Here is a 22,778-nt window from a genome sequence, read left to right as displayed (position 1 = left end):
TCCCCTGGGGCAGGACCCAGGTCCCCACACATTTTTATGACAATAACTTGCATATAAGCCTTTAAAATTAGCACTTTTGATTTCTCCCATAGACTTTTAAAGGGTGTTCTGCATCTTTCGAATTTGCCGCAAACACCCCAAATTGTTCGCTGCTCGGCGAACTGGCGAACAGCCAATGTTCTAGTCGAACATGAGTTCGACTCGAACTCGAAGCTCATCCCTAGTCTCTAGTAATTGTTCTATGTGTTACTTGTTCAAACTCTTTAGTGAATGTGCCAAAATGTAAACTGTTTATTTTACGAGGTCCTACATGGCAACTGTCTATGATTGGAAATTATAGACAGAAAGTGAAAATTCTCCATTCTCCAGTTTCCATGGCGCTAGGTCTTAGCACATTCATTATGTCCAGCCCTTGTGTGAGTCAAGCTCTCTACTTACCTTTACTTATATTTTATTAAAATATTTTTTTTCTGGTATTTTTTAATTTGCTTAGCAAAAAATAAAAAACCCAGTGGTGATTAAACACCACCAAAAGAAAGCTCTATTTGAAGAAAATGAATAGAAATGTATTTGGCTAAAGTGTTGCATGACCGCGCAATTGTCATTCAAATGACTGAAAACTGAAGAATGGCCTGGGCAGGAAGGGGGTGAAAGTGCCCTGTATTTAAGTAGGTAATGGGACTAAGGCTGTCACCACATGGGTAAGTTAAATCGACATTCTGCTGGGCACACTTCTTTGTCAAATAAGAAACCAGTTATTTCAAAAAAATATCATTCTGTTTTTAATTTTTTTTTTCCACAAAACAAACTGTTACGTTTTTTAATACTCAGAAAATTACAAATACACAAAATATGATTACAAAAAATATGTTATAATAGCAAAATATGTTCTTATGGTTGTTTAAAAATATGATTGCCAAATAAAAGTTTCCTTAGTGCCTTTTTCACATCTTTATTTCGTAGCCCATAGATCAGAGGATTTAACGCTGGAGTAATGACTGTAAAGAGAATTGCACTCATTCTGTCCTGCTCAAGTGAATCTTTCGTAGTTGGTCTCAAGTATGTGCTGAATGCAGTCCCATAGTATAAAAGGACAACAGTGAAGTGGGACGTGCAGGTGGATAAGGCTTTATGTCTGCCTTGATTAGACTGGATATTCTTAAGATGGGTTGCAATAAAAAAATATGATATAACAATTAATATAAAAGTACCAACTGCCACAGTACCAGTGACTATATTTACCAGACTTTCATTGATATGGGTGTCTGTGCAGGCCAGCCTGAGTAGAGGCTTGATATCACAATAAAAGTGTGTGACTTTGTTGGCACTGCAAAATGGCAATCTAGAAGTCAGAATTGTGTGCGATAAAGAGTATAAGAAACCAACGAGCCAGGATGTGAGAGCTAACTGAATGCATGCTTCCTTCGCCATAAGGATATGGTACCGTAATGGGTTACAAATAGCAACGTATCTGTCATAAGACATTGACATAAGAAGCATGGCCTCAGTGCTGCCCAAGAAATGAAATACATGGAGTTGGACTATGCAGCCTTGAAAAGATATTCTTTTATCTTCCATAAGTAAACCTGACAACATCTTTGGGACAGTTGTTGTTGAGTAAAAGAAGTCCAAGAAGGAAAGATTGCCCAGAAAGAAATACATGGGGGTGTGAAGGCCATGATCAATAATCACTAATGCTACAATACTTAAGTTCCCAACAAAACAAAGTAGGTAGAACATAAGAAAAGTAAAGAAAAGCAATATCTGCAGTCGAGGTCGGTTGGTAATGCCTAGAAGTATAAACTCTGTGACAAATGTCTGATTCAGCTCTTCCACTGCTTTCTGCAAAAAAAATGTTAGTTATTAATACAAGTTTAAAGGTAGTAAAAATGAGATCTGAAGTGTAAAAATGTACAAATAAGTATAAAACACATCATTTGATCTTCATATTATACTTTACACTGTTAAAGCCCAAATAAAATTTCTCTTTTATTACTACACAGTTGAATGTTGTCCATGATACTTTTTTTTTTTTTGCACATTTTCTGGACAAACTTTTGGGATATTCGCTCCTTTTCCATATAACTGGTAATGTTTTAATGCAATCAAGCTGCACAAGCAATAAAATATGCATCAGCTGTTTTATCTTTTTAATGTACCAGTGTGTTGCAACTTTTGAAAAAATTCCCTATGCCCAGAAGTATGTTGAAGATCCAGAGCGCTGCTAGTCACAGAGCGCACTAGTCTGATACAGCCTCTGCACACTGTTCCAATCAACAATGCATTGTTGATTGGAACACTGTGCAAGGGGCATGCCAGACTGCTAAGCTTTGTGTTGAGCAGTGGTCCAATCTCTGACATTTTTTTATGAAGTGCTGCAGTACAATAGTACATAAAAAACATATCAATTACACATCTTTTACTGCAGGGCTCAAAATGTCAAGTCCTGAGCTACTAGCCAAGCAGATTTAGTCGCTACCAATTGCCCCACCCAATCCACACTCTGCCCCTAAACGCGTCCCTGTAAATGATATCATGAAATGACTCTGTTAAATATTTTATGCAGAATTAAGTTACAAAAATAAATGTTAACAACAACTTTATCAATATTAACATAAAGCATATGTCATTGATCTGACTGTGATAAATAAAATAAGGATAAAATATGATTGGTTACTATAGGCACTGTAAACAACATGACTGCTGAGAAGCTTAGGCTTATCTTAACCCCCACTTATTTAAACCACAACAAACCTTGCCCCCCAAAAATACACACAGACCACTTTAAGTTGGAAGTAGGGCAAGGCCACAGCTTTATTGAACATATCAGTATAGCAACCTTCAAAATACCAATAACCATGCCGGTCACCGTTAAACTGTGAACATCTATAAACAAACAGTATAATCTAAGAGGCCTGTCTCCACCATCAGTGGGAGACAGGCATTAAACTGACCCCGTAATTAAACTTGAGGGCTTAGCCCATAAAGTAATACCAATTGCTGGCAAGGTACAACTGCCAAGGAAGCTGTGACAAAACACACAATGGGTGGGTGGCTGGGCAACTCTTGTGACGTCAAATTCTCTGGAAAGTAGTGGGACATGCCTCTGCGTAGCCCTTTCTAGAGTTCCGGCTCCACCCAATCACCTCGTGCCATTGTAGCCAATCCCAATGGAGCCACTCCAACTCCCTGAATAGGTTGATGCCCTGCTTGGTTGCCAAGCATCCAGCAGTCAAGTCTCTCTTTCCTCAATACCGGGCACTTTCACCCCCTTTCTTCCCAGACCAATTTTCAGCTCTTAGCGTAGTCGCCTTTTGAATGAGAATTGTGTGGTCATACAACACTGTACCCAAATTAAATTTGTATCATTTTTTTTCCACACAAATAGAGCTTTCTTTTGGTGGTATTTAATCATCACTGGGGTTTTTATTTTTGGTGCTACAAATGAAAAAAGACAGAGAATTAAACAAATGATTTCTTAGTTTCTGTTATAACATTTTGCAAATATGTAATTTCTCCTTATACATTTTGACCAACAATTATACTGCTACATTTCTTTGGTAAAAGTAACCCAAATCAGTGTATATTATTTGGTCTGTGTGAATGTTATAGAGCCCACAAGCTATGGTAGCAATCATTGAAAATTGATCACACCTGATGTGCTTATGGCCTATCTCATTTCTTGAGGCCCTGACATGTCAAGACAGTAAGTTGTAATTTTTTCCCACAATCCTTTGGAAAATTAAGAAATTATTTTTTTTTTCACAAAAACATATTAACTATTTCTCACACACAGCATATGCATACTTTCAACTACACCCCAAAACACATTCTGCTACTCCTCCTGAGTATGGGGATACCACATGTGTGAGATTTTTTTTACAGCCTGGCCACATAGAAAAGCACAACATGCAAGTAGCACCTTCAGCCATTATCCACTTTAAGACCAGGCCTTCTTCTGACACTTTTTGTTTACAAATAAAAATCTGTATTTTTGCTAGAAAATGTCTTAGAACCCCCAAATATTATATATTTTTGTAGCAGAGGCCCTAGAGAATAAAATGGTGGGTTTTGAAACTTTTTATGTCACACGGTATTTGTACAAGCAGTTTTTCAAACGCAAGCTTACACACTGAGGCATAAATAAATTTTAATGAATTTCAATGCACACAGAGACAATATAATACCCACATTTTTGGTAAAATAAAATTGGTGTTGCACTGGGTAAATAGATACCAAACATGTCACGCTTTAAAATTGTGCATGCTTGTGAAATGGCGCCAAACGTTTGAAAATGTCCATAGGCGGCGCTTTATGAGCCTTTATTGGTTGCCAGTTTAGAGTTACACAGGAGGTCTGGTGCTAAAATTATTGTTCTTGCTCTGATGTTCGCGGAAATATCTCACATGTGTGGTGCGTTCGCTGTTTACATATGCATATGAGACCAACATGTGCATTCGCCTTTGCACGCAAGCATGGGGGCGCTTTAAATGTTTATTTATTTATTGGTGGGACACTGATACACTGACAGATGTTGATCGGCCACAAAATTTTGGACAATTTCATGCTCCCAACTTTGTAGGAACGGTTTGGGGATGACCCCTTCCTGTTCCAACATGACTGCACACCACTGCACAAAGAAAGGCTAATAAAGATACAGATGAGCAAGTTTGGGGTGGAGGAACTTGATTGGCCTGTACAGAGTCCTAAACTCAACCCGATAGAACATTTTTTGGAATCTTTTGGATGATAGAACGGAGACTGCGAGCCAGGCCTTCTCATCCAACATCGGTGCCTTTCCCATAGACACACTTCTAAACCTTGTGGACATTCCCAGAAGAGTTGAAGCTGTTATAGCTGCAAAGGGTGGGCCAACTCAATATTGAACCTTACAGACTAAGACTGGGATGCCATTAACATTCATGTCAAAGTTTCATATTAGATATTATTGCTACCTATAATTTTTCAGGCAACGTTTGTTTGAAATCAATAACATTTTAAATATTTCATATATCCATTTCAAATTCATATTTCCAACCAACATTTACAGCCCTAGGCAACTTTTCCCATGTTACCAGCATAATCTTACCTGCTTTGCTAAAAAAACAAAACGAAAAAAAAATTTTTAGGCTCCATGCACACTAGCAATTTGTAAGCTCATAGAAGCTGTTATTAGCTTTTTTTCATGATCCTAGAAGCTAAATAGTGTTATCCTATGTGTCCATGCACACTACTTTAGACTATTAGCATTATTTGAGCTTCAGAGTCTAGGAGCAGAAAACAAAAAATGTTTTGTAGAGTTTTTGGAGTGTTTTTCCAGTAGAAAAAAAAAACTCTCCTAATCGCTTCTAAATGCTACCAAAGTGCTCCTATTTTTATCTTCATGTACTGTAAAAACACTAATAAAATGTTAATGTTCCTAAATGCTTCTAAAAGCTACTAAAATGCTATTACAAGCCACCACAAAAACGCTATTATCAGCATTTTTCATGGAGCGTTTTTTGCTAGCAGTTTTTGAGTTTATGAAAAATGCTAATGTGCATGGAGCCTTAAAGAGCTTGTTAGCTCAAACTTGTATTTACACACACGGAATGAGGCAGAGAAATCGCTCATCCCTCTCCTTCCTTGCCAGCTCTGTTAATAAAGAGCTGTACAGAAAAACAGTTAAAGACACAATCTCAAAATTTCTGCTATGCTCTATCTTTTAAAATGAAAACCCATGATCCTCTAATACCACTGTAATGATTGTACCCTCTTTAACATTTTATTTGTAAAATAAAGATATTATATGAATAGTTAAAAAAAGACTGCCTTATATCCAATGGCTGATCTATACATTTCTACATTTAATAAAACAATGTTGTAGAAGATCAACTATTAAAAAATATTAAAGTCCCATCCAATTTTCATTAAAAACAAACATGCTGTGAGAAAAAAAATATACAGTGTTACATTGCAGGTCTAATTCTAGAAATGCTAGTTGTTTAACTGTTATGCTGACAAGTGAATTAAAATTATTATTATTATTATTATTATTATTATTATTATTATTATTAATAATAATAATAATAATAATAATAATAATAATAATAATAATAATATTATTATTATAAACAATTATTTTCATTCTGAATTTTATTTATTTGTATAACCCATTGATATTTAAACTTTTCTCTTGTTTTTATTAGTTGTGTGAGTTATCTTTTTAGTGCACAATTGAAAAAAACAAACAAAACTATATATATATTTTTTTAAATGCATTGTACAAAAATCATAATGTTAAACACGATACATTAAAGAATAAAGATTTACTTTAAACGTTATTTATTTTTTATTAAAATTGGTCCAAAATAAAAGTGTTTTTATATAGTTGTTACTTTTTTGTGTAAGTATTGCTTAAACAAATCTGTAATCTTTTTCAGGTACATTTTTTAGTGATTAATGGAGCAAATTAAAATAGCCTGAGTATTATAACATTAACCATACACGTTTAATAGAATTCCCCAAGTAGTTAACGTACAATGTAGAGAATAATACTGAAAAATAGTATACAAAGGCTGTCACTGTCCTACCTATAATGCAAAGTGTTACATACTGGAATGGCAAAAAAGGCATAATTGTCAGAGCAAAGTATACAAAGTATACAACAGTAAATAAACATAGTAAGACTGGTTTATTAAAGGAGTTGATAATCTTTACTCAAGAAACTGGGTGAAGATTCACTTCAATTAATCATGTGATAAGCAATATCCTATTTATCTATTTCAAATGCACATGATTGGGTGTTTAAAGTGAAAAGTGCTACACTTTATTAGGTGGAAATGATTTGCTCCTTTAGTAAATCAGCCTCCCTGTGTTAAGAAAAGAGGATTACTTACCATTCTCAGAAAAAAACATCAATGTTAAAAGAAATACGTATGTTAATTGATCATATGTGTCTGTACAGGTCAAATAAAGCAGCGAATGTATAATAATAATTTCACAAGAAGCTTCATTTTATACCCGCTGCAAAACACACAAGAATACTTACCTTGGAGAACCAGAAATCTCCCATGACAATTATTTTTTCTTCAGATTTCTCCAGACACCATAGAATTTTATAGAGACTATAATTATATGGGGACTAACCTTCAAAACTTAACACATCATCTGCCCAACCCTGAAATAATAAAGCTTTAATGGAAAAAAAGGGTAACAACCAAACTTAACTATATGGCATTTAATACAATTTGTAAATATTGGGGTTGGTTTACTAAAGGAATAAAAAAAAATTCAAATTGCAAAGGAAATGTTCACTAATGTAAAGCTGTGTTCACTTTAAACCATGTGCAAAGAAATGTTTAAGTCATCAGATCACGTACAGAAAATAGTAATATTTTAAAGTGTCACTAAACCCACATCATAAAAAACTATCAATAAATGGTGTACTACATGCTGTTTTAATGCCCCGTATACATGGTTGGATTTTACGATGAAAAATGTGCGATCTGAGCTTGTTGTCGGAAATTCCGACCGTGTGTGGGCTCCATCGGACTTTTTCCATCGGATTTTCCGACACACAAAGTTTGAGAGCAGGCTATAAAATTTGCCGACAACAAAATCCGATTGCGTCAATTCCGACCATGTGTGGACAATTCCGACGCACAAAGTGCCATGCCTGCTCAGAAGAAATTCCGAGACGGAATAGCTCGGTCTGGTAAAATTAGCGTTCGGAATAGATAGAGCACTTTCGTTAGGCTGCAATGTTTAAAATTGTTTAATACAGCGCACTCTGTTCTTCTTTATAATTCTAGAAGAATGAAGTAGTTTTGCTGCTCATATTCACACAGACTTCTCACAAACGTATTTCTTTATTATTTATCGTGATTCCCTCAATATATTTTGATTTGTCACATCTGACCAAAAATCTATATCATTTTTTTTGGGGTTTGTATTTTTTCAAGGCTGATCTTGTTGTTATTTTTTTATTTATATTTATTTTACATCCTGAATTTTTTCGTGTGTGTTTTGTGTGTCAGGTTACCACAACGCCATTATTATCTTGTATTATTTAATCTTTAATCTCAAGGAGATTGTTTGGTGTTAGTGTCTTTTGTTAATTTCACATTGTATTTTAGAAATGTACCTGCCTCCTCACCAACAAACTGTCCTTTTTGATGGAAAACATACATAGGCGAGTATAATTGAAACAAAAAAAAAACCTTTATTAAGGGCTCACAACCAAACAAAGAGGGAGGCAACGCTAAAGAAACAGCAGAAATTGGTGAAGCCTTTGACCCCCCCGGGCATACATCAATTATTTTCCCGCAAAATTGGTGGCCTGAGGAGTCCATATCTAATAGAGTGCAGTCTGGTCCAGAAATCCCAGAGATCCGGAAAGCAGCAGATTACATCAGGCTGTGGTCATACAAGAGACTGCATCTTTGGCCATACCAGACTGAACCCAGGGCCATCACTCTCTGGTCTTCCTTCCACACTTCCTTCCATGCTGTGGCTCTGGTGGTGGAGTTGTGGCAGGAGGAGGAGGAGGTCCAACTCACTCAGGTGGGTATTGCGTGTGATTTCGCCCTCACCCCCTTAGTTAAGACTTTATGAAGAAGGTCCTCACACAGGAGGCGTTGGCCCTCCTGCATGCCCTTCAGTTTGGTGGCAGTCATGCAGGCAAAGGCCTCTTCAGGAGTGGGGGTGGCTCTGAGGGACGCTGAAGCCTCCTGAATCAGCCTGAGTGCTGAATCCTGCACGTTACTCCCCTTCCTGGGTCTTTTGTTTGAAAGGCGGAGGGGAGGGACCTGCGATTCTGTCAGGCTCCTACTGGGCCCGGCCTTCTCCTGGCTGCCACTTAGCCCCTCCTCCTCCTGGCTGCCACTAACTCCCGCCTCCTCCTGGCTGCCACATTCCACAGCCTCCTCCTGTGTGCCACATTCCACAGCCTCCTCTTCCTTGCTGAGGTCTTCCTGTGTATGAAAAAGGGACATAGTTTTAGTTTTTTATTCATCAATCACACACAATTTTCACCTCATGACTGTTGCAAATTGAATGTTAACAAATATAACAGATCATCATTGTGAGCCCAGCATTTTTCATTCTTGTCCCAATTATTTATGCCCACTACTGTCTATTGATATGTCAAACACTTTATGAAATCAGCAATTAGTGATCAATAATAACATCTAGTAAACTTAATTTATTTATTGCCCAGAAATCTGTCGAACAATGCTATGCCTGGCTCCAGCTGGGCTCCTCCACTTCTTCCTGGCTGGAAGTCCCAGGTTGGATATCGGAAGCCTCAGCTGGGGTGGAAGATAGGGTGGAAGGAAGAGTGGAAGGAAGAGTTGAGAGGGATTCCCTGACTCCAGTGTGGTCTGACAGAAAACGAAGTCTCTCATAGTACCAGAGCCTGGGGACATAAACGTCATCAGCTCCAGCTCCTGATCTCTGGGAATCTTGCCTTCTTGCGCTCCCTAAGATAAGTGCTCCTCAGGCCACCAATTTTGGCTTTTAAATAGGGGATGGTTGCTGTGGGGACCACCGGCTTCACCAACTCCAGCAATTTATGATTATAATGTGGATGTTTCACCTGCCACAGACAGGGCAGCTCCCTGTATTTATCTATGAACAGGGGGAGGAAGTTGTGGTCATTGAAGCCATCCATTTTCTCTGCAAGACACAACACAAGACAAACCCTAATGTCAGGCGAAACTCTCCTAATCTTGTTACAATATAGGCTTCAATCTAGAAACAGTATAGGCCCAAGTTTAGATTTTAACTTCGTTATCACGATCAGCGCCTCTGATACTCCTTCCTCCACTCACAGATCGTAGTACTACGCATGCGTGTTACGCTTTATATACACTGCGCATGCGCGAAACTCCGCCAGCCCCTGACTTTCTTTCTAGTCTATTCCCCGCCCCTTCTTGTTCGGCGCAGTGGGAGAAGAGCACATGGCAGAGACACAACAGGTGCGTGCTAATTACAGCAACGAGGAGGAGGAGGAGGAAAGCCCAGAGCCAGAAACGTCCCGATCCTGGAAGAGACGATTTAAGGCCTCAAATATGTCCTTTGGGGAGATGTTGGAGATGGTCGACATCCTGAAGAAGGCCGACTATGACGGGAAGTATGGACCTTACCCCAACCCCAATGTCAGAAAGGCCAAGATCATGGTGAAAGTGGTCAAGAGTCTGCACCGAAATTTCGGGGTACGACGATCCAAGGATCAGCTCAGGAAGCGGTGGTCAGACCTGAAATTAAGGGAGCACAAGCAGTACAGAAGGATCAGGAGAGTGCTGCAAAAAAGTAAGTAGTTGTCCTGTGTTCCTATTCTTTATGTTTATTACGTTTGTGCTGCTCCATGTGCTTTTCTTTACTGTTGTACAGTTTAAAATGGCAACTTTCATGTTCATAGGCACATTATTTGTTCATATGAAACATTGTTCGTTCGGCCTAGAAAACACCATTGTTTTGGCCATATGCATTTGAATAGTTTTTTTATGGCCTACTTCTCTTAAAATAATTTGGTTGTGTAAATGGGTTTGTAACTAGATATGCAAACTAGATTCTGTGTAAGGAGAGGACACTCAGCAGCTGTTTACACATCTGGACACTGGAGCACTAGTGTGGGACACAAGAATACCCTTTCTATTAGGGGGCCCACACAGGTACTCCAGTGTATACTCTAGGGGTGACTCCATCTGTGAAGCTTGTACAAAACAGGTAAGTCTTCAAGCTTGACCAAGGATAAAATATGTCTTCATCTTGGAATTCTGCCAAAAGAGACAATTGTACCTCACTTCCAAACAATGTTTCATATTTCTATTTCTGCCATCAAATATCTGTGTGCTAAGTATACCTATTTTTTTTTTACATAGGGGAGAAAAGACTCGGAGGACACCCCTCATCCGAGGAGACCACAGGAGACCACAGACCCCCCCACCTCTGGAAGAAGGGGAAATCCCACAAACACAACAGGAGGAGGAGGAGGAAGGAGATGTGCTGGAAATAGTCACCCCAACAGGTGAGTGTCTGCGACCACAGGCTCAGGTAAGAGATGGATGCTGGCATATTTATAATACATGGTGTGTTTTTGTTTCTATCTTTTTAAGTGATCGTGATGTTGTGGATCCAGATAATTTCACCAGTGAAAGTGCACAGATCCTGATTGGGGAGATCATGGGGTGTAATAGGGACTTGGAAAACATCCAGAAAAACATCAATGATGTTCAAAAAAAATGAAGAACATCATTGATGTTTTAGGGAGAGTTTAAAACCCCTCCAAATTCCTTTCCTTTTTTAGTGCTTTTTGTAATCTAAAAATCTCTAACATTTTTTGACATATTCGTGAAAAGCCAAATTTTGAAGATGCATACAGTGTGTCAACATGTGCTATCTGCCATAACAGGAGATCAATGGACGCGTTTTGGGGGTGCAACCCCTTCCTCAATAATAAAGTAGCTGAGAGGAAGGGGTTGCACCCCCAAAACACGTCCATTGATCCCCCATGATGGCAGCTAGCACATGTTGACATTCTGCAATTTGTGTGCATCTTTAAAATTTGGCTTTTCCTGGGGTGACTTCACCCCATCTGAACGCAATATCAAACACAGTTTGTAAATACTCATGTCTGATATTGCCTTCAAGTTCTACAAAAGTTGAACTTTGTAAGTTCCAGATTTGTGTCTTTCTTGTTGTTTTTAAACATGCCTGTTTTATCTTAAATGGACATTTCTACTTTTTCTAATGTGACCCCAAAAATTGTTATACAAAAAACATGTTGGTTTGTTTTAAAAACCTTTTACAAATGCACATGTGATTGTGCTGGTTTTAAAAAGATTGATAATCAACAATGTGTGGATTATTGTTTCAACGCTCCAAAACTTTTGTTGTGCTCTAATTGGTGTTTACTGTGACAATGGGGGTTATTTCCTAAGGGAAAATCCACTTTGCACTACAAGTGCAGTTTCAACTGCACTTGTAGTGCAAAGTGTCTTTGCCTTTAGTAAATAACACCCAACAGTGCTTTGTAATGTTACACAATCATGCCATTTTCAGGACTCACCACATTTCTGTCAGGGTCAGTTAAAAGAAACACAAGCAGGAAATGTCACCAAAGATTTTAGTAGTTAAAATTATTTTTTATTTGTAAAATGTTTCAGACATTGTCTGGCATATTGATGGCCCCCCTACCCGCAAAGTATTGAAGGTATCTAAGACGTACCTCATGGGCACTCAGGGGGGGCAAGCCAGGACGGCCACTTTCCAGTGCCATCAGGGTTGGTTCATTAGGAATTCCGGCCTCAGGCCCAACTGAGCCGGCATAGTAGCAGAATTTTGCCGTAAAAACTTGTGTAGAACACAGCACGCCAGGATGATATGATTCAGTTTGTACTCCGCCATGTGTATGGGCGTAAGAAATAGGTGAAACCGGCTGGCCATGATTCCAAATGTGTTCTCAACCACTCTTCTGGCTCTGGCCAGCCGGTAATTGAAAACCCTCTGGTCCGGGGTGAGGGTCCTCATTGGGAATGGCCGCATAAGATGGTCCCCCAGTGCAAACGCTTCATCAGCAACAAAGACGAATGGGAATCCTTCCACATTGTCTTCTGGAGGTGGCAAGTCCAAGCTGCCATTCTGGAGATGCCTGTAGAACTCCGTCTGGGTGATGACTCCACCATCGGACATCCGGCCATTCTTCCCCATGTCCACATACAGGAACTCGTAAGTAGCTGACACCACTGCCAACATCACAAAACTATTGAACCCCTTATAGTTGTAATAGTATGACCCCGAGTTGGGTGGTGGGACGATGTGGACATGTTTCCCATCAATTGCCCCTCCGCAGTTAGGAAAGTCCCACCATTGGGCAAAGTGGGAGGCCACAGTCTGCCATTTCTGTGGGTTGGAAGGAAACTGTGGAGACAAACAAGAAAAAAATATTATTAATCATTTTGCACATAAACAGGGAAAGCAGATTAGATACAAACATTCTTGCCCAACATCAGTATAACATTTAGTTTAGGGAGTTTGGAAATACCAAGGTATAAGGTCCACCTATCAGATTCCCCCTCCTCCCCACCCTCTCATGGGCCATTTATAACATTATAGGGGGGGAGCTCTTGGACAGGTAACCCTCTCCACTTCATTGAGAGATGAATGCCTAAATAATGTGTATTACTTTGGCCAGCCCCTCCTTACTTACACTATTGACAGCCCACTGGACAGGTAAGAAGTGTCATAATACAAAGATATAAATACACACTGTTCACATTTTAGCACATTTGAGCATTCTGCTATTACCTATCAAGATAATAATAGGATACAAAAACTTTAAACAGTACCATTTGAAAGTATTCAGGCAGGCCCTTGCACTACATGCTTTGGGGAATTCATCCATAAATCTGACCACAAAAGAGGTGGGTATAGTGTGTATGGGTTTGGCAAAGTCAGCAGATAGATGATTGAGAATAGATAGAGAATTGTTATCAGCTGACTTAGCAGTTGGGGGGAGGGAGGGTTCCAACTGATTTGGGGACCCCAAAAAATAGCCTATGGCACTCTGCCTGAATTTTAAGCACAAATCACATGTTTCAACATTTTAGGGGGTATTTGTTGTAAAGCACTACTATGGAGCTGATAAAATACATTGTTAAGTGACTACACAAGGTGAATATAGGGCCAGGAGAGCATGCTGGGGAGGTAAGTGAAGGCAAATATGTATGAAGGACAAAAAAAATTACATAAAAATCCAACATGCATGAGAACAAAGGGGACATTCACAACATATTACAATCATGGTAATCAGGGAATGAGGAAAGAAATACAATATATTATCAAACATTAAATACAATAAAATGTGATGTTAAAGGATAAAAATCTTACCTTCATATACTCCTTCTGCAGGACCTGAATGATAGCAGAATAGGTCTCCGGGATAATGATCCCCAGAGCCTGGGGGGAGATGCCTGTCGAGAACTTCAAGTCCTGCAGGCTTCTCCCCGTCGTCAAGTACCGCAGGGTGGCAACTAGCCTCTGCTCCGGAGTGATGGATTGCCTCATGCAGGTATTCTGCCTGCTGATTAGGGATGAGCTTCGAGTTCGAGTCGAACTCATGTTCGACTTGAACATTGGCTGTTCGCAAGTTCGCCGAACAGCGAACAATTTGGGGTGTTCGCGGCAAATTCGAATGCCGCGGAACACCCTTTAAAAGTCTATGGGAGAAATCAAAAGGGCTAATTTTAAAGGCTAATATGCAAGTTATTGTCATAAAAAGTGTTTGGGGACCCAGGTCCTGCCCCAGGGGACATGGATCAATGCAAAAAAAAGTTTTAAAAACGGCCGTTTTTTCAGGAGCAGTGATTTTAATAATGCTTAAAGTCAAACAATAAAAGTGTAATATCCCTTTAAATTTTGTACCTGGGGGGTGTCTATAGTATGCCTGTAAAGGGGCGCATGTTTCCTGTGTTTAGAACAGTCTGACAGCAAAATGACATTTGGAAGGAAAAAACTCATTTAAAACTACCCGCGGCTATTGCATTGCCGACAATACACATAGAAGTTCATTGATAAAAACAGCATGGGAATTCCCCAAAGGGGAACCCCGAACCAAAATTTAAAAAAAAAAATGACGTGGGAGTCCCCCTAAATTCCATACCAGGCCCTTCAGGTCTGATATGGATATTAAGGGGAACCCCGGCCAAAATTAAAAAAAAAAAATGAAGTGGGGTTCCCCCTAAATTCGGGTCTGGTATGGATTTTAAGGGGAACCCCGCGCCAAAAAAAAAAAAAAAACGGCGTGGGGTCCCCCCAAAAATCCATACCAGACCCTTATCCGAGCACGCAACCTGGCAGGCCGCAGGAAAAGAACCGTACCAGGCCACATGCCCTCAACATTGGGAGGGTGCTTTGAGGTAGCCCCCCAAAACACCTTGTCCTCATGTTGATGAGGACAAGGGCCTCATCCCCACAACCCTGGCCGGTGGTTGTGGGGGTCTGCGGGCGGGGGGCTTATCGGAGTCTGGAAGCCCCCTTTAACAAGGGGACCCCCAGATCCCGGCCCCCCCTGTGTGAAATGGTAAGGGGGTACTTACCCCTACCATTTCACTAAAAACTGTCAAAAATGTTAAAAATGACAAGAGACAGTTTTTGACAATTCCTTTATTTAAATGCTTCTTCTTTCTTCTATCTTCCTTCATCTTCTGGTTCTTCTGGCTCTTCTGGTTCTTCCTCCGGCGTTCTCGTCCAGCATCTCCTCCGCGGCGTCTTCTATCTTCTTCTCCTCGGGCCGCTCCGCACTCATGGCATGGGGGGGCTCCCGCTCTTCTATTCTTCTTTTCTTCTCTTCTTCTCTTCTTCATTTTCTTCTCCGGGCGGCTCCGCATCCATGCTGGCATGGAGGGAGGCTCCTCATCTGACAGTTCTTAAATAACGGGGGGCGGGGCCACATGGTGACCCCGCCCCCTCTGACGCACGGTGACTTGACGGGACTTCCCTGTGACGTCACGGGGAATGCCACAGGGAAGTCCCGTCATGTCCCGTGCGTCAGAGGGGGGCGGGGACACCGGGTGGCCCCGCCCCCCGTTATTTAAGAACTGTCAGACGAGGAGCGCCGTCACACAGCGGGAACCTCCCTCCATGCCAGCATGGATGCGGAGCGGCCCGGAGAAGAAAATGAAGAAGAGAAGAAGAGAAGAAAAGAAGAAGAGAAGAGTGGGAGCCTCCCCCCCCATGCCATGGGTGCGGAGCGGCCTGAGGAGAAGAAGATAGAAGATGCCGCGGAGGAGATGCTGGACGAGAACACCGGAGGAAGAACCAGAAGAGCCAGAAGAACCAGAAGATGAAGGAAGATAGAAGAAAGAAGAAGCATTTAAATAAAGGAATTGTCAAAAACTGTCTCTTGTCATTTTTAACATTTTTGACAGTTTTTTTGTGAAATGGTAGGGGTAAGTACCCCCTTACCATTTCACACGGGGGGGGCGGGATCTGGGGGTCCCCTTGTTAAAGGGGGCTTCCAGATTCCGATAAGCCCCCCGCCCGCAGACCCCCACAACCACCGGCCAGGGTTGTGGGGATGAGGCCCTTGTCCTCATCAACATGGGGACAAGGTGTTATGGGGGCTACCCCAAAGCACCCTCCCAATGTTGAGGGCATGTGGCCTGGTACGGTTTAGGAGGGGGGGGCCGCACTCTCGTCCCCCCCTCTTTTCCTGCGGCCTGCCAGGTTGCGTGCTCGGATAAGGGTCTGGTATGGATTTTTGGGGGGACCCCACGCCGTTTTTTTTTTTTTTTTTGGCGCGGGGTTCCCCTTAAAATCCATACCAGACCTGAAGGGTCTGGTATGGAATTTAGGGGGAACCCCACGTCATTTTTTTTTTTTAAATTTTGGCCGGGGTTCCCCTTAATATCCATATCAGACCTGAAGGGCCTGGTATGGAATTTAGGGGGACTCCCACGTCATTTTTTTTTTTAAATTTTGTTCGGGGTTCCCCCTCTTTACAGGCATACTATAGACACCCCCCAGGTACGAAATTTAAAGGGATATTACACTTTTATTGTTTGACTTTAAGGATTATTAAAATCACTGCTCCTGAAAAAAACGGCCGTTTTTAAAACTTTTTTTTTGCATTGATCCATGTCCCCTGGGGCAGGACCCAGGTCCCCAAACACTTTTTATGACAATAACTTGCATATTAGCCTTTAAAATTAGCACTTTTGATTATTCATGTTCGTGTCCCATAGACTTTAACGGTGTTCGCGTGTTCGAACAAACTTTTTTCCTGTTTGCATGTTCTGGTGCGAACCGAACAGGGGGGTGTTAGGCTCATCCCTACTGCTGATATAGGGGTTCAGCAAAGCCAACAAACGGTGAAATACGGGGTCCGTCATCCAGAGAAAGTTCCTGAAATCATCAGGATTATTCTCACGGATCTAACGGAGCAAAGGCATGTGACAGAACTGGTCACGCTGAAGCAACCAATTCTTGGTCCATGAACTCCTCCCCACCCTGTTCATGGACTGGACTTGTGTCAAGGTAAGGACCCCAACACCAAGCCCCCGCACAGCACGAACTCTACGAGGAGTACGTATACGCATGGCTAGAAAATGGTCGGCTGCTCAGAACGAAGTAACAGAACGCACTGAAGAACAGCAAGTCCTGTGAAGAGCGACCTGAAAAACAGCAAGGAGCGGACAAGATTGCACAGAAAACTCCAATACGAACTCACTGCACGCACTGAAGAGCAAATACAAACCCACAAGCACAAACTGAACAGCAGAAAACGATCTGAAAACCACGAGTCTGAAAAAGCGCACCAAACTTTTACTAACACGAGATTTTTTTTTTAAATCAAATCTTTTTTTATTTTTATAATGCTTATTTCGTACAAAATGATAAAAAGGAAGATAGTTTTCATACAGAAAAACAGCATGAGGATCTTATCGTCATTCTATTTCATATTATACACATATTCACAAAAAGAAGCATACAACTACAAAAAAAATAAAAACTCATATAACATTAATCACACACACCAACAATAAACATACACCTTGCAATAGTTTATTTTACTTTGTTCAACTCCCATCATCTTAATATATTATAGATCAATCTCCTCATCCCCATCCTCCCCTATCCCCCACTCCCCCTCAACCCTTCCACTTAAGCCATCATACAGCAGATTACTTGAGTCGATCCAGTAATGCCAAATTTTGCTAAATTTCTGGGGGACTCCCCTATGTTTATATGTTAATCTTTCCTTTTTTAATATATAGTTTACCTTATTACTCCACTGTTTGTGAGTTGGTGAAGTCTTAGTTGTCCATTTTTGTAAGATAAGTTTACGGGCTAAGTAGAGAGATCTAGTCCACATTATATGCATATTTACAGGTAAAATTCCATCTGGAATTTAGGAGTATCTATTATTTCTGTTCACGAAATCATATTTAGGGTTTTAAAATCTTTTTCCCAATATCTACGAAGTTTGGGACATCGCCAAAGCATATGGATAAGAGAGCCATTCGAAACTAAGCATTGTGGACATAAAGGTGAAGCGTTTTTTTCCCCACACAAACAATTTTTGTGGGGTATAGTGGGTTCTATGTAAAATGAAAAGCTGAGTCAATTGCTGAGATGGTGAGATAGATACCTCAGGAAGGGTCTCCATGGCACGGGTCCATTCATCTTCATTAAGATCTATCAGATCTTTTTGCCAACAAATAAAACTCTTAACCTGTCAGTCTGCCTTAACTGTATTTAATAGGATGTGGTAGAGATCCCCTATTAATCCCCGTTTAGTAAGTCTAACTGAAGTTGCTTTCACGAGATTAGCAAAAAAGCCCAAAGGGTGCCGCACTTGGTTTGGACCTGTCCTTTTCTAGTCTTGTCTTACGTGGTGTACGTGACCGCGTTCTTGGGGATCGGAAATTCCGACAACTTTGTGTGACCTTGTGTATGCAAAACAAGTTTGAGCCAAAATCCGTCGTAAAAAATCCGGGGCATTACTCTGTCACTATGAGATTCATTTGTTGTATCCTGCAAAAAATTGGTTGATCCTGCTGCTCTCTATGTCCACACATGTCCCCAATTCAGCTAGGGATTTTGCAGTTGTGGTAGCAACTCTGTACATGCTCAGTTTTCAGTGAGTTTCCATGCTGAGCATTTCCACCCGTTCATATCTGAGCAGCCCATGTGACTTTAGAGTCACACATGTGGGCATACACACAGCAGTAAATGATAACGTGCTCCCTCCATCCTCCTCCATGTCCACTAACCAGCTAACCACAATAGGGGTGGGTTATTACATCTTGATTGATGGAGGCTTCGCCTCCCTGTTAATTTAAGACACAGGCTGAAGGGGTGTGTCAGGGAAATGGCCATAGGACTGGCAATGTCACCAATACTCATCATGGCATCACCAGACAAACCTCCAGGCACATTGGTGTACGCAGATGCGTGACAGCGCTAACGGGGACATGCAGGCACAGGTTGTGATAGATGCTGACGCCCACTGCCTATATAAACCCACTGCTGAGACCCCAGAGTTGCTGGATTATTGTCAGCTCCCCTGTGTGCCTGCATTCTGATCTTGGACTTCCCAATGAACGACCCGGCTTCCTCTACTCGCTTATCCTGATCTCCTGGCTTGACCCCTGGCTTATATTCTGACCTCCTTCTGCCTGCTCCACTGCTTGATCCCAGCTTGGCTCACAGACTCTGCTTCTGTCTGTCTTACCGTGAATGACCTTGGCTTATTTCAGTGACCTTACCTGAATCCTGAATCTGCATAAGGACTGATCTTACTGTGTATGACATGACCTGGCTTCTGATTCTCCTACTAGATTTCCCAGCTACCCGCTACGTCTGGCTCCTTTCTAGCACCCCTGACATACAGTGCATCCAGCTTTCTTCAGTTGCTCCACGGTGATCAAGTCATCAGGCCACAGCCACCGGTAAACCCTGCTTCTTTGGGCACTGCATTCCCAGTTCCACCTTCAGGCTTCTGACAGGGTGTGACATATACTGTGACTAGCAGAAATCCACCCACATCATGTTTTTGCCTAAAAATAATAAGATAGTAATAATAATGATATTAATTATATATTTTCCTCTGTATTCCAAAGACTTTTTTTTTTTAACACGTGACCAGCAGCAGAAGACTAGAAGCTCCCCCCGCTTATTTTTCCCTGCAGACAGCCTGAGAAAGATCTGGGCCATGTGAAAGCTATATATCGATTAGGAAAAAAGTACCTTAATTAATTTAATTTTAAAAAATCTCAGTGCCATCATCCACATACAGGAGGAGAAGGAACAATGTAAATTAAATAATGGGTGTTTAGTATCACTTCAAGTGAAAACAGTTTCACATTATTTCCTAAGCCTAAGTTAACATTTACTTTGCAAAGTAAACATAAAATAGAGGTTGTTTATTTCAGAAAATGTATAGGTATTTCAACCTTAATGTAATAACTTGGATATTCTGTAAAAACAACAAAAGGTTGCACTGAAAAAAGAAAAAGTGTCAGTCTAGGCAAGGCATTCTTGACCAGGTCTCTGTGGAACCTTACGTTCCAACCAGAGATTGCAAGTGGTTCTTCAAGCTGTGGCTGATTGACCTCCTGTATGATGGTGCCTGTACAGTTTGTGGCCAATGCCACTTGGCAGAGCCAGCAGTAGGTCACCCATGATCCACTGAATGGAGGACATTCTTCCTACTGATCACCAATGTAAGGGGCATTTTTCCCACTGAACCCCAATGAATGGGATTTTTTTAATGGGCTTTTCTATGGTAAAAAGTTTGGGAGGCTGGTTGCCACTTCATTTCTTAATTCCTGTACCGCCTAGCTTCTTCTCTCCTTTGGCCCACAGCACTGGACAATGACGTCACTGGCATATGCCTCTCAAAGGGGATGCATTTTTTTAAAGAAACCCAGTCCCAGCATCCAGTGCCCAAGGAACAGTTTTCCCTTAACTTTATTTCCCTTCCTGCTTAATGCATTATTGGATTTATCTTCTGTATCCCGACTATGGCTTTCTTTCTCTCATGGTAATTTATCTTTCCCTCTCCCTCCCCCTTTGACTGTTTCCTGCTAAACAAATTCCCTTTGTTGCCAATACCTGTGTAGCACTGACATTTTTGCTATGTAATGTTAATTATTGGACTGTCAGGAAAGGTCTCCTCCGCTGGTAATATCGATCATTTGGCGTGCAGTACTGAAGAGCTTTTTCCTGCTGGTATTCTCTCACCTTTGGGCCGCAGTATTGGCGTCCACCAGCAGAGGAATCCTGGCAGTATGGAGCAGGTATTCCCCTCTGCAGACAGGTGTCACCTGACCTTAATTAGCAGAGCCGCAGTATAAATACCCGGTAGGGATGAGCTGAACACCCCCCCCTGTTCGGTTCGCACCAGAACATGCGAACAGGAAAAAAGTTTGTTCGAACACGCGAACACCGTTAAAGTCTATGGGACACGAACATGAATAATCAAAAGTGCTAATTTTAAAGGCTTATATGCCATCACATAGCGGGAGCTTCCCTCATTTCCAGCATGGATGCGGAGCGGCCCGGAGAAGAAAATGAAGAAGAGAAGAAGGAAGAAGAGAAGAGGATGAAGAAGAAGATGAAGAGAAGAGCGGGAGCCTCCCCCCATGCCATGGGTGCGGGGCGGCCCGAGGAGAAGAAGATAGAAGACGCAGCGGAGGAGATGCTGGACGAGAACGCCGGAGGAAGAACCAGAAGAAGAAGAAGATGAAGGAAGATAGAAGAAAGAAGAAGCATTTAAATAAAGGAATTGTCAAAAACTGTCTCTTGTCATTTTTAACATTTTTGACAGTTTTTTAGTGAAATGGTAGGTACCCCCTTACCCTTTCACACGAGGGGCCGGGATCTGGGGGTCCCCTTGTTAAAGGGGGCTTCCAGATTCCGATAAGCCCCCCGCCCGCAGACCCCAACAACCACCGGCCAGGGTTGTGGGGATGAGGCCCTTGTCCTCATCAACATGGGGACAAGGTGTTTTGGGGGGCTATCCCAAAGCACCCTCCCAATGTTGAGGGCATGTGGCCTGGTACGGTTCAGGAGGGGGGCCACTCTCACGTCCCCCCTCTTTTCCTGTGGCCTATTGTCAGACCGGCAATGCAATAGCCCCGAGTAGTTTTAAATGACTTTTTTTCCTTTGAAATGTCATTTTACTGTCAGACTGTTCTAAACACGGGAAACATGGCCCCTTTACAGGCATACTATAGACACCCCCCAGCTACGAAATTTAAAGGGATATTACACTTTTATTGTTTGACTTTAAGCATTATTAAAATCACTGCTTCTGAAAAAACGTCCGTTTTTAAAACTTTTTTTTTGCATTGATCCATATCCCCTGGGGCAGGACCCAGGTCCCCAAACACTTTTTATGACAATAACTTGCATATAAGCCTTTAAAATTAGCACTTTTGATTATTCATGTTCGTGTCCCATAGACTTTAACGGTGTTCGCGCGAACTTTTTTCCTGTTCGCATGTTCTGGTGCGAACCGAACAGGGGGGTGTTCGGTTCATCCCTACCCATGAGCAACTGCATGCTGGGTTGGTTATAAAAGGACCCCGTGCAGCCATCTTAGGTCTCTTCTGGACACGTGGCCTGCCTGTGAGGACCTGTGAGGAGGTCTCCGGAGAGCGCGGCCTACACCAACTGCAGAGTGGAGCAGCCAGCGACTCTACTCCACACCTGAGTGCTGGAGAGACTGTGTGACCGGATCGGGAAGAACCAAGAGGCCCTTGACGGAGGTAACTGAGGACTCACGGTCATTTGGTGGAACTGAGCAGTGTGACGGCGTGGCCGTAGAAAATAGACTGAGATCTTGTGGAGCGGAGGCATCCAGCTTTTCAGGCCTGTTTGGGTGAGAGGGCTGCTGCCCATAGTTATTAACGCACCTTTTCACACTTATGCCCCGTACACACGGTCAGATTTTACGATGGAAAATGTCCGATCGGAGCGTGTTGTCGGAAATTCCGACCGTGTGTGGGCTCCATCGGACATTTTCCATCGGATTTTCCGACACACAAAGTTGGAGAGCAGGAGATAAAATTTTCCGACAACAAAATCCGATCGCGTCAATTCCGACCGTGTGTGGCCTGTTCCGACACACAAAGTGCCACGCATGCTCAGAAGAAATTCCAAGACGGAACAGCTCGTTCTGGTAAACTTAGCGTTCGCAATGGATACAGCACTTTCGTCACGCTGCAATGTTAAAAATGGTTTAATACAGCGCACTCTCTTCTTCTTTATAATGTGACAAGAATTAA

General features: G+C 41.7%; 1 protein-coding gene across 1 annotated transcript in view; it reads right to left on the bottom strand.

Moving 5' to 3' along the window:
- Window positions 1-771: 771 nt before the first annotated feature.
- Window positions 772-22,778, bottom strand: part of LOC141116601 (olfactory receptor 5AP2-like) — a 58,999-nt gene continuing 36,992 nt past the window's right edge. Inside the window, exons 2-3 of the mRNA XM_073608992.1 lie at window positions 927-1,842; window positions 772-845 (exon numbers count right to left, since the gene is read on the bottom strand). Coding sequence (XP_073465093.1) covers window positions 772-845; window positions 927-1,842 — 990 coding nt within the window. The remainder of the gene's footprint in view (window positions 846-926; window positions 1,843-22,778) is intronic.

This window comes from Aquarana catesbeiana, linkage group LG13, assembly GCF_042186555.1.
Source record: "Aquarana catesbeiana isolate 2022-GZ linkage group LG13, ASM4218655v1, whole genome shotgun sequence".
Taxonomy (NCBI): domain Eukaryota; kingdom Metazoa; phylum Chordata; class Amphibia; order Anura; family Ranidae; genus Aquarana; species Aquarana catesbeiana.
This window is presented reverse-complemented; position numbering and strand designations above follow the sequence as displayed.